General features: G+C 31.4%; 1 protein-coding gene across 1 annotated transcript in view; it reads right to left on the bottom strand.

The window, feature by feature from the left end:
* Positions 1-13,804, bottom strand: part of LOC107443823 (apolipoprotein B-100) — a gene marked incomplete in the record, with an annotated part of 88,923 nt that overhangs the window by 26,988 nt on the left and 48,131 nt on the right. Inside the window, 4 exon segments of the mRNA XM_043053253.2 lie at positions 2,824-3,012; positions 6,107-6,283; positions 8,553-8,811; positions 10,067-10,297. Coding sequence (XP_042909187.1) covers positions 2,824-3,012; positions 6,107-6,283; positions 8,553-8,811; positions 10,067-10,297 — 856 coding nt within the window.

Here is a 13,804-nt window from a genome sequence, read left to right on the forward strand (position 1 = left end):
AAGAGTTCGGGATCAACAAAAGTGTTGTTTCTCGTGCTTGGAATGCCTTTAAAACTACTGGTACAGCTGTTCGGAAGGTTGGTGGTGGCCGTCCAAGGAAAACAACACCAAGAGATGACCGTTACATTGTCCTCCAGGCGAAAAGAAACCGTTTTCAGTCAGCGAGCGCCATATCTCAGCAACTGTGCGCCGCCACAAAGGTGGCTTATTTGCTAGACGTCCTGAACGCTGCATACCTTTAAAAGTTAACCATCGGCGGCACCGTTTAGAGTGGTGCAGAGAACACGAAACCTGGACACCTCATCAATGGAGTCGTTTTGTACTGCTAATGTTCAAGAGCTACTGGAAAGTGAAGATATCACACGAATGGATTTGTCAGCTTACTCTCCAGATCTAAATTCCATAGAGCATGTCTGGGATGCATTAGGGAGACGTCTTGCGACACGACAGTATCCTGCTGAAAGATGCGTTAAAGGAGGAATGGAGACGTTTACCCTAAGAACTCCTGGATATACTGGTGCTTAGCATGGAGAGACGNGACAGTATCCTCCTGGTAACACCCATCAGCTGAAAGATGCGTTAAAGGAGGAATGGAGACGTTTACCCCAAGAACTCCTGGATAATCTGGTGTTTAGCATGGAAAGACGATGCAATTACAGTAAGAGGGGGGCATATCCCATACTAGGGAACATCTGCCAGTTGTACTTACGCTTCTTCAGACAATCATGTGTAACGCCACTATATGTCAAATAAAGCTTTTTTTTTTGTTCCATACCCTACTTTGAGCTTTATATTCATTTTTGCGCCATTATTCTTTTATCATCGTTTAAGTACTAAATAATGTACATCATATTCAAATTTCATGTCAATCGGATGATTTCATGCATAGTTATGACAAAAAACGCACTTGTAGCTTAAGTTTTGCACACCAGTGTAAAAAGGCATATTTTCAGAAGTACGCTGATTTGAATTAGACCAATCTCGAGACGATCGGATTAATAGTTTAGAAATTATTAGGGTTTTATTTATATATTTTATATTATAACCATCGTTGAACAGCCGACCCAGTTTTTTTGGGTTCACGACTATTAATGTTTAACTCCGTAACCTTGTCATTTTGAACCCGATCCAGAAGACAAGGAAACTCCTGGATCAAGTATTGGACTAAATATTTGCCCTCATGGAGGACTTTTTGATGCAACTAACCCACATTTGCGTTACATGGAGAGGAAGACCCCGAAAACATCCCACGGTTAGCCTGACGGCAAGGGGACTCTAACTACTACTGAACATATTTTACGTGATATTTTACGTCAGCACTGTGGTTGGTGCAAGCTGGATGCGGAATTCGATTCGACCAGCCATTGCTGGGATTCGAACCCGATTCACCTCATTATACCAAAAAAAAATGTTGTTTAGTAAAATGAGTTAAGATTTTTAAGAGAAACTTAGTCATATGAAACAACGTTTGCAATCACTAAAATATACTAGAACGTTGAACCGGATCGTTCCACTGGTACACCCCTTGGTTCACAAAATCGAACTAAAAAAATTTCGAGTTAGTATAGTACTCTCTTATTTCCTGGAATACTGAACATTGGTAGTAAGAAAATGTTTTATTCCTTTTTTTGAAACTAGTTAACTGTTTGAAATTAAATTTATTTTTGGATACATTAAGTAACATGTGAATATGTATGTTTTAACAGTTTAGTTACCTATAGTTTACTTATTTATAGGCATAAGTAGAAATGCAGTGTTATGAGGAAAATTGACAGCCATATGTAAAATACGTGTTGTACCATCCGTCGATTGTTGTCAAACACCCTTTCACGAAGACCTTAAAATCCTTTTCAGGGCATCTGGTAGATAATTTTTTCGAAAATATTCAACGGATGGATTGACACAAAGAACATGATGGTGATGCACTGCCACTCAAAAACAATTTAGAATGGATCCTTGAAAAATTGTCTGTTCTCCAGCCTGATTTATTCTGTAACTACCTTCTCATGAGAGTTTCGAAAAATCACGTTATATCTGTTGATTTATTTTTATATATATATCTATGTTTAACCGCTTCTCTTATAAAAAAATCAACATATTTTTTATTTCGTCAATAAATACAAGGAACTAAAACGAAACGTAAGTTTTAAGTTGAAATTTTAATTCTTTTTTGTACAAAAAAACATTCAATTTACCATCAGTTTACTATCCCGAGTGATCAAGGGAAAAAAATTTAACTATGAGTCTTCGGAACGAACGAAGAACAACACAAAATGATACTTTCCGAACACCAGTGAAGTGATACGCCATTATTTTTTCTGTGTAGATTCAGCAACCATCTTATATAAAATAAGCACAAAACGCAGTCCCACAATCCAGCTACAAAACTTGGCAATCTTCCAATCACAGCAGCTTATTATTATTATTATTACAGTACAGAACCCGTTATCCGGAAATCAGAAAACCGGAAAACCAAAAAACCGAANTCTGTTGATTTATTTTTATATATATATATCAATGTTTAACCGTTTCTCTTATCAAAAAATCAACAAATTTTTTATTTCGTCAATAAATACAAGGAACTAAAACGAAACGTAAGTTTTAAGTTGAAATTTTAATTCTTTTTTGTACAAAAAAACATTTAATTTACCATTAGTTTACTATCCCGAGTGATCAAGGGAAAAAAAAATAAATAAATAAATGAAGTGGAATATTCTGCTAGCGTGGAATATTCAAATCCTTGTGGAATTTTCTAGTGTATTTACATATCACACACCGTATGCATTAAAGAAAAAATGGTGAAGAAAAGGATTTTATTTTTACTTGTTGGTGGATCCAATACTGAGTTGCCATAGGGTACGGTTTGATCGAGGAATCTGTACAAACGATGAATGCTCCGAGCAGAGTTCCATTCCGAATAGAGAACTCGCATAATCAGGCGTACACCACGAGCTGCTTTCTCGGGTAGAGAAATCTTCATCACCACCCATCTTCAACAACTCTTTGGTTTGGCTGAAAAAGAAAATACGATGGTTGCATTTTAATCGTATGGATCGCATTTTCATGTTTTTAAAATTTATTTTAAGTATCTTCTATTAATTTGAACCCAACTTCTTTCACCCTCGATGCAAGACGACTGGAACAATATTTTTTCCCCTTTTGCCTACTTATCAATATATATATATCCAAAAAATTTCTTCAAATTTAAAATCTTTAAAATAATCTGAATTTTTTTTTGTATACTTCCTTAGTCACACTTATTAATATCTCATACACAGCAGTGTAGTTTATTGACATTTGCTCGAGAAAAAAAATAAAATAGAAATTCACCAAATCTCGAATGCCAGTAAAATGACATATTAGCTTAGAAGTTTAAAAAACAGTCATTTTAAGTTAATAGTAAGTAACTGAACTTAAGCCCTTATGTTAAATGGACCATAAATTGCTTAAATTAATTCTTTTTATCCACTGAAGAAATAATCAAAAAAAAATTTTGCTGCTGATATGTACAGAATAAAATTGTATATAATAATCAATCATTAAATAAATAAATAACTTTTATTACACCCAAGCTTATTACAATCATTTTAAACTTGGTATTAGGTTAATATTTGCTTCCCCTCCTTACAGTTAAAAAAAGCGGTTAAAAAAAATTTCTGATAACACTTCAATGTCCTGGCATTCATAAGCCAGGAAAATGACAAATTCGCCATTTTATAACAAAAAACTTTACTTTAATTTAATATTTTGGCCTAAGACGTTTATATTCTGCAGAAAACAACAGGATTTCCTAAAATAACTCAGATAAATCTATGTAGTTCATTTTATTAATGATTTCAAGAAGCCAGGAAAATGACAACACAAAAACCAACTCACCTTGAAAAATTTTTTGAAATAGATTTTGAACCAGAAAATTGGTTCTTTATTCATGCAACAAGACATGTTCACATAGGAGGGTATCTAATCAATCTATCAACATAAGATATTGATTGCTGGCTCTATCTATTTCGGTTATAAACCACTAAATAAAAGTAGCCAGGAAAATGACAGATTTTCTTGGGACAAACAAATTATTGACAGAAAATATTTTTTAAAGGAAGTTTTTGTAAATAATACCCTCTGCGTATATTCTAGAAATGCTTACACCGGTTGAGATAAAAAAATTGGATATTGAAAAATGTATGGAAAGTTTTGAAGCTAGTTTGTATTGGAAACATTGTTTGGAACAAGCCAGAAACATGAAATTTTGAAGTTCAACTGAATTTTTTAACTATACAAAACAGTCAATGCTAGTGCAAAGTCATTTTAAAATGCTAACAGCAATGCTATTTATTAACTTTTTTTAAAAAAAAGTTCTTTCAGTATTATAGCATTAGATCTTGGAGCAAGGTAAATTAATAAAATAAAAGACATGTTTTCATCAGCTCACATGACTATGTTAGCAAAAAGGAGTGCTTTCTAATATTGTATCTATATAGCCAAAGCAAAATATATCAATACAATAGTGTGAGGAGCACTTACAAAAAATTATAATAAATGAAATAGAACGCATTAAGTAAAAATATCACGTTAAAACAGAAAATAAACAGTAAAGAAAAAACAGAATAAAACATAAAATGAAGACTATAAAGCGAATTCAAATGAACTTACATGAACGGGAAATGTTTCAAGAATGATTTGAAATATTTTCGTAACAAGATTGCCAAATTACAAAATATGAAAACAGAAGCGCAAATTGAGGTAAAAGCGTAAATAGAGTAGTTTTGTTTTATAGTGCGTTCTTAGTGCAGTACTGTGCTTTTGATTTGTTAGTTACCAAGGATGAGCCCAAAAATGGATGTGAGCACGATAATATTATACTGGATAATTCAAAGAAGTTGAAAATTAATAATTTTAGAAAATTGTTAATTTTAGAAAATTAATAATTTTAGAAAATTAATAATTTCAGAAAGTTAAATTTTATTTAAGAAAAAATAAAATAAAATGGAAAAGAGAAAGAAACATGAATTGCCTGTTTTGCATATAATTTTGGCCACAGATTCGCCCAAAATGGATTTGCGCATGGCAAAAATTATATAAATTAACAAAAAGGTTCTTTAGTAAATTTATGTACAATAATATACAATTAACTCAAAGAATTTATATAGAATTTAATTACTTTGCTTGGGTATCCATCATTTTTTATCAAATTTTGAAACAGTTTGTCTTTTGGATAAATAAACATTACTGCATATTCCTTTAATTCTATTCATTTTATTAAAAATGGGATTTAAATAGATGTTCTTAGAAACATTAGAATTCCAAGTAATTAGTTTATTTATATTAAAATTAAAATCATTTCTTTTATCGTATAAATCAACAACGCAGATATTTTCCTCTTTTATAAAACCCAAATTCAAAAAATTGAGATTAATATTGTCATCATGATTACGAAGCAAGATTAATTCCTCGGGGTAAATATTATTTTATAAAATAGTATAATCTTGAAAATTAAAGATAATCAAATGATCAATAAATCGTAAAACAAATTTAATACTAAGAGTATAATTTTTTTCATAATGCAAAAAGTTAGCTAAGAGAGATGAAAAATTAGATCCTTGTGGTATTCCATGAATTTGATGAAAAATATCCGTTATAAAGATAATTATTAAAGAGACAAAAATTAATTAGAATTTCCCAATAATCAAAGTCGCAATTATTGATATTTGTAAAATCATAGAAATAAATCAGAAGGACATCTTTTAGTTTAGAAAGGGAAATGCTATTGAAAAGATCTTGGAAATCAAAAGTCGCAATAGAATTAATTTTATTATGTTTTAATAATTTCTAAAATCGGTTGATTATTAGTTATATTCCAAGAAAAACCATCTTTAATAACATTGTTAAAAATTTTACTTAAATAGTTAGGTTTTGGCTTTTGTCCTTTTTGTATATTCAATTTATATAAATATTTTTATTTCGTGTTCTTTCTTCGTTCTAAAATGAAAGTTAGGCAGAAAAAAAATTTAAATTTCAAGATATTATAAATCATGATATTATTGAAATTTCAAGATTCATAGATATTTCTACAGAAATAGTGAAGAAACATGTGAACTTGTGAACTTACGAACTGAGAAGTATTGTTTTTGGTTCCAATGGCTTCTCTACTGTCAGTGTCATTTTGTTCTGGTCTAATTGGAGATTGGCCATGAAACGAATCGATGAGTAGATAGAGTGGTTCGTTTGAACTCCGATCCGGCTGAAACTATCCAGCACCATCCGGTTGACATATGTCAGGGCGAAGCTGAGAAATAATAAATATTCGATTAGAAAAAAGGTACTCTATAAACATGAAACGTAATTTATTCAAGCACATTTACTTTTGAAAAAGTTTTGTGAATAAGTTAGATGAAAGTTACAAGTTGGATAGAATATATATATATATTATTATTATTATTATTATTACTTTTTTGAAAAATAATTATACGTGAGCACATGCATAGATTAAAAATGTAAACAATTTCATAACTTAATTAAAGCTACTGCATACTAAACCAATAAATTTGCCGAAACATTTACATAATACATAATGTTCAAATTTCAAAACCAAAAATGAATAAAAGTAAAAAAATAATGAACTTTATCAAATATGAATTTGCTCACAAAAATTATTGCACACTAGAAGATGAAAAAACATAAATTTTTTACATCAACTTATAAAAGCTTCCTTTAGTATTAATAATTGAAATATGACTACCATCTGTTACTATTTGGAAGGAGCCGTGGTAGAGTCCAGTGGCTAGAGAATTTAACACCTTTGCGGAGGAGCCTGAGTTCGATCCTTAACTTTTCTAAAACCCACAGAGTACATACGATATACCTGCTCGTAAGATCTGCGGAATCTCTGTGATCGGTCTCTGAGCAGTACCATGAGTACAGGGATCTGGAGAAAATTTCCTTCCCCTTCAGATCTGTGTCTAAATTAAAGTGGCTTCACGAATGAGTAGTGATGCCATCTATCCATTGGGTTGTGAGCCAAGAGTTACTTTCACACTTGTAGTGCTCTCTTAACAAACGAAAGCCGCACATTCCTGACTTAATGCGCAAATGGCTGTTGAGCTTGACCTGTTCAAGTGTCATTAGAAACAACAACAACATTATTTTGAGAAAGGTGCTATCACAAAATTTATTTTTGCTAAAAATTTTTCTTGTGTTTTTCTAATAAGAGAATATTAGGAACAGGAATTATGAACGTAGTAAGCTGGTTTCCAAAAACAATTACGTGTAATATGTAAACATTTTAAACGGGACTTAATTTGAAAAAGAAAATACCTAAGACATGTTTCTGTTGATGAATTAGCCATAGAAAAAGCTAATTTATGCATTTACAAAGCATATTTTTCAAAGAACACACAGGACCTTTCAGATTTCAAATTTTTTAGGTGATGATGTTTCATTAATATTTTATAGTTAAATTTAGATATTATGTGATTAGATATTATTAAACATAAATTTAGATAGTACAGTGAATAACAAAAATCGCAAATAACACTCAAACAGTAAGTGGATAACATGAAAAATTATTTTAAAATATAATATTCATGCAGGTGTATATAACCCACAACATAAATTTTTGTTTTACGTCTAAATCATTGAAGCAACGAAAGGTAAAGAAAATACAAACAAGTTCATTTGGAAAGTGGTCAGAGATTTTCAAGAGTTAAAGTTTGAAGGAATTTAAAAATATATTGGCAATGATTCATCAATTTGAATAATGCATACTTGAAAAGTCTCCTGTTCTTTAACGAAGACTCCTGTATTTTACGACAACCTCCTGTTTACCTGTATATTCTCAAATTTCTCAGTATTTGTTGAAAATGAAAAGATTGGTGATAAACTATCCACTGATGGCAAAAATACTTCTCCTATTCCTCAACAGAGGGTGCCAGTACTGCAGTATGTTGAGTGTTAATAGTTTAAGTCGAGCCGTGGAATTAAGGAGAGCGTTTCGTCTTCCGGTGAGGTAAACTCAGGTTCAAATCCCAGCCATGATGCGTCGATACGAATTCCGCATCCGGCTCGCACCGACCACAATGCTGAAGTGAAATATATTCAGAGGTAGACGGATCATGGGTTAGAGTCCCCGTGTCGTCAGACTAACCGTGGTAGGTTTTCCTGTCCGCGTAACTTAAATGTGGTTACGCGGTGTGTGGGTTAGTTCCATAAAATAAGTCCTCCACGAAGGCACATTTCTCCCAATACTTGATGCAGGAGTTCCCTTGTCTTCTGGATTGGGTTCAAAATGACAAGGCTACGGAGTTGAACAGCAGTAGTCGTAAACCCAAAATTGGGACGGTTAGAAAAATCTCCGTCACTTTATTTCTCCAATGTTTGCAGATGTTTTGAACACTATAGTTCGCTGGGAAATCAGAATGTGACAATGGTTGTTAGAGAAAGAAAGAAGGAAACGACTTTTTAGCACCAAATGCTTCCACTTTCAAAAAAATAACAGCTTATATGGTTTGAGTTTGATTGTTGTACGTTTAAAATATACACTTTCAATGATGGATTACCTGGGCTGAAGAAGAATATCTGATCGACTGGTCAGTTTGAAGAAACTCTTGAGGGAGGTGCCCAGTACAGCGTGAGTTGTCCACCTGAGGGGCATTCCCATCAGGGTGGGTACTTGCTGGTGGAATTCTTGGAGGCGGACCATGCGGGTGGCATTCCAAAAAACACCTCGATGCACCAATTCCAGCAATTGATTCCTTTCAGGCAATTGGAACAAGAATTTCATAAAATCTTCAGATGTGATGTACACTAAAGAAGTACCTGTAAACGACGATTTTAAGGCAGTACTGCTAAATTTAGAAACCAACAAATATTTTAAACTGATAAAAAAAAAACTTTCTTAACACTAAACCTACCAGCACTTAATCTATACCTATTTCTACCTTAGCCGGTCAAATGTTTCTTGATTGAATGTATGGAATATGGATGTTAGGAAGGAAATAAATTTAAAAAAAAAACTTTATTGTAACTAAGCAAAGTTGTATATTGCCCGTTTTTATGCATTACAAACACAAAGAATAAGAATTTTTAATTCATTGCCCAACGCATTTTTTACAAATACTGGGTGGTTCCATTGTACATTTTTCGCAATTCTAATTATTATTAATTCTATAATTCATATTATTATTCTTATAATTATAAAAATATATAAAAGAATTATAATTCTTATAATTATTCCTACAATTAATATTATTTTTTCTAAGAACTTGTGCTGTCTGGAATGTTTCGACATTTTTCTGGGTAAAAACTAACAGTTAGTTAGAAATGAAGCGAAGTAAAGCTATCAAAATAAAATACTTACCAAAACATTTAGTTTTTGTCACTCTTTCTGACACAAAAATGCCAATCTAAAACTTTAGGTTCTTTCTTGAAATTTGAATTTATTGTTATTCTGATTGAACTCACTACGCAACAGTGTTTGCAGAAATGGGCAACTCATCAAATGCAATCCGTTGAACATGCATGACATCGACATTTCTGATCCGATAACCTTATAAAGCAATACATTGTTCTCCCGGTCAAATGACCGGTTGTGGTAGAATTAGGTATACGACAAGTATTATTCGAAACAAACAAAATACAAAAGAATATTTATAGAATGTTAGCTGTATATAATTGTCAGAAAAAGTCATGAAGTTAAATGTGCAAAAACGATAATTTGATAACCGCATTTTCGTTGCAAAAGTTCCTAAACAGTCATTTGATTGATTATATATGTTTAATCTTAAAGAAACTACCAAAGGAGTCACGATTTTATACCTTAATTAGATGGAAATGTTTACCGATAAATAATTCTATATTCCTAACAGAAATTTTAATAAATCGGTTAATTTTTCATTATTAAAATTTTTTTTGTAAGAATTGTATATTTTCTCCATTTGATGCCATTTTTATGAGCAATATTGTGACACAACTGATGTAAAAATAGTTCACTAAAAGATAGTGTGAGAAAAACAGCCTTCAATCGAAAGACTTAAAAAACTATTTTGTTAGTATCAAATGTGAAAAGACTTACCAAAAGCATCTAAGTAAATGTTGAAAAATGGTCTTAAATAAGGTTCGAGCATTCTATATTTTTCTACCAGTTGTTTGATGTTGAAAATCATGGATGCATCATCCAGTTTAAACTCCATAGAATCAGTTCTCATGAATCCAGCTATAATCTCCTCAAGTAATTCAGAAATTCTATCGCCGTCATCCATTTCATCCAGATATTTCAGTATGGTTATAGCAATGCCCTCCATGCCTGGTCAAACACACAAACAAAATGTCCAGTTCATCATAAAACTTCATTTTGAAAAAAAGCTTTCATTTTAAATAAAATCTCACATTGGTGTTAGAAGGTAAGAGAATTTGCAGACGATTATCTCTAGAACTACTGGACGAATTTATTGAAATTTGACATGTACACACATTGATACAATACGAAACAAATAACCAATCAAGAATTATAATAAACACGCATGACAGCGGTAGCAGCATGAATGAGTTAATGGGGGGTGGGGTCCCATCTTACAGGCCTTGCAGTGTGATTTCATACTTGAAATAAGGCGCAGTTTATCATTTCCTGTGGCCTGAATTCTCCTGTGGCAATTTCATACCTTGTTGTTTCAACGAATGTGATGCACGATCATGCATGTTTGTTACACATGTTGAATGGTTATTTCTTTTGTATTGTATCAATGTATATACATATCAAATGTCATTAAAATCGATCCAGTAGTTCTAAAGATAATCGTCTGCAAATTCACTTAATTTCTTACACCAGTATAGAATAACAATTACATGTTTCTTGATTAGTTTTATACCGGTTATAACTTAAGTTTATATAAATAACAGAGATCTTCCTCAGTGTTTTATAAATAGTTAACGATACGTATGAAATTGTTATTATCATACACTAGTTGAAAATTTGGAGTATGATAATTCCAATAATGGTGCAAACTAATTTTGTTTGACCTTGTTTAACCGCTACTTTGTTTAAACTACAAGTGGTTCACTTTAACAAGGTGGTACGATTATGACTCAATGGATTTCTCCAGCATAACGGTTCAACGCTGAGCTGAATAATGCAGTGAATCTTGGATTACATCTTTGGAAACAAGCATTAAAAAAATTGGAACTTACTACGAATTATATGAAAATATTTACCCCGACCTGCCCCAATTCAGGGCATACGGGTAAATGTTTATTAAAACCAAGTAAAAACAGAAAAGAACATAAAAAGCAGAAAGTGCAAAAAATACAAGAGTCATATGCCAACAGCTGGGAGGGCCGCCATATAGTGCTTAAAGCCGACGGCCCACCCTCATACTGAGCCAAATTACAACAGTATTGAAGACCCCAACAAAGTTACGGAGAATACAGTATGTGTTACAATACATAATTAGTAGTTACAAGATATAAACATCAAAATAAAACAAGACAATTAAAAATATGAATACAATAAAAAAAAATAAAGTAAAAAAAAAAATTTAAAAAACTTACTACGAATTATTATTAAATCTTATCAAACGTCATGTCATTTTTAAAGTCAGAAGTGGTGCCCAAATCGCATATTTTGGATGTTAATATTTAATGTCGTAATTAATTTAAATTAATTCTGTCCGAAAACTTTAGTTTTAGTGTTATGTGAAAAAGTCGGAAAACTCTAAGCAACGCAAACAAGAAGAAAAAAAATACTATCAAATCGTGTAAGATGTCAAGAAANGGATTCTACAAACAAACAAACATCAATGGATGGTAATACGTTTCTGTCTATACGTCAGAGCCCACATATATACTGATAAAATTTTATCTCATAGTTCGTCCCGCAGTGGACTGATCATAAAGACACGGTTCTCAGTAGAGCACCGAAGTCAAGCATCACTGGCTGCTGTCAGTAAGTGGGTATGTGACAACTTTGATCAGCCTGCGTAGGGAACGAGGGAGCGCGGTGTCGGTCCTCGTTAAACTGTTCGACCGGGAAGTGCTCGAGTTCACGCACAGGTCTTCAGGTTACCAAAAGAGGAGAGCCCTCTGCAGAAGATAAAAATTGCAATGTCATGTCTTCGGATTATCCTCGGGGATGTTTCCCTGACCGTCGCCAATAGCCCATAGCCACTCTAGTGTGACGTAAAGAAAATGCCTACATATATACCTCATCCTTTATTCATTATAGTTTTTCATAAATAGCCATGTTTCCATGCATTACTCATCGGGGGTGTTTTTATAGTCCAGAGCCCCTATTCATACTTACTAAAAAAACTTTATTACATTGGAAAATTAAAATAAAAACTTAAAATTTATTTCATAAAGGCTATAGAATATTGCTTTACTTAATACATTAGTTAATCCACTATAAAAGGCCATACATACAAACTATTCCATCTAGTGGTTTTAGGAATTGTTTGTCATAATTAGTTTGCACCTTTAAAAACAAATGGCAGCTAATATCATGATCAGAAATTAAATAAATTAATAAATGTTCTAAATGGCTTTAAATTTCTTTAAAAGAAAATTGAATGAATGATTAAGTAACTAATTAGATCTGTTTTAAAATTATCAGTTTCTTAAAAATTCTTTATATATGGAATTATTTCTGTAAAAGCTAAGAATCTGATTGGAAAATAAATTGGAAAAAACTTATTAGCTAAGTTGGAATGAAAATCGATGCTCTTTTCAAGTGAAAATCGAAGCTCTTTTCAAGTCATTTCTTTTGTCAAAAAATTTTAAGGAAATTTGCCTACATTCATCAGTTTTAAGAATTAAATCTGAAGGATTTCAAATATTGGTTTTGTTTAGAATTAATTCGCATGGATAAATTAGCTTAGCAAAAATTTCAAAACCATTAAAATTAATAAACAGAAGATCATCCAAAAATCTTAATAAAAGAAGCGATTTGTATTAAAATTAAGGTAACCAAATAACTTAACGAATAATCAATTCTTACATTACTAACATTAGTACTAAAATTTTTATCCAAAGGGGTGTCATTAATTTTTGAAAAGTCAGTACTTAAATGGAATATAAATGTTGTTCAGGTTAATATGAACGAGAAATGTCCAGATTAATTCATCAATTATATCATTAAAATTAAGCAGATCATCAAAAATATTATTAATTTGAATTGAGGGAGATGAGTTTTCAAAATCAAAACTGTTTAGAGAATAAATTTTATTTAAAATTGTTAGTGTACTTAAAAGTATGTAAATTTTAGTGTATGTGCTTTTTTTGATATTAGTTAATTTTACTGTACACTCATTTAAGAATATTTTTAAAGTAAATGCCAAATTTTTTTACGTTACTTCTGATGCCAATAAATGCGAATTTAGTTAAGGTTTTATAGAATTATTGATTAACAAAAAGGAAAGAAAATTTCTTAAAATTATTTAACTTAACTTTTAGTCTTTTAAAGATAGCTTTAATTTTATTAATAATAGTATCACTGTAGGTGTTCCAGTTTTTTGAAAGTAGTACTTCTGTTTAGTTCATCAAGAATAAGTTGTTTGTACAAGATTTTTCAAAGAATAGTAAGCTTATTCCTGGATTTAACAATAGTGATAATACAGATAGTGCTTAGAATTGCTTCAATTTCTTGTTTCTATTCAGAGTTGAAATAATTTATTCCTTCTTTTACATATCAATTTTAAATCTTCTTTCTTTCTTTATTTATAAATTCCTTCGTATGAAAATTACAAAATTACGTTTGTATGACAGTTTTAAAATAAACTCATCAAGAGTGATGTGAAATATATATATATATATATGGTTA

The sequence above is a fragment of the Parasteatoda tepidariorum genome, chromosome 3, assembly GCF_043381705.1.
Source record: "Parasteatoda tepidariorum isolate YZ-2023 chromosome 3, CAS_Ptep_4.0, whole genome shotgun sequence".
Classification (NCBI taxonomy): Eukaryota; Metazoa; Arthropoda; class Arachnida; order Araneae; family Theridiidae; genus Parasteatoda; species Parasteatoda tepidariorum.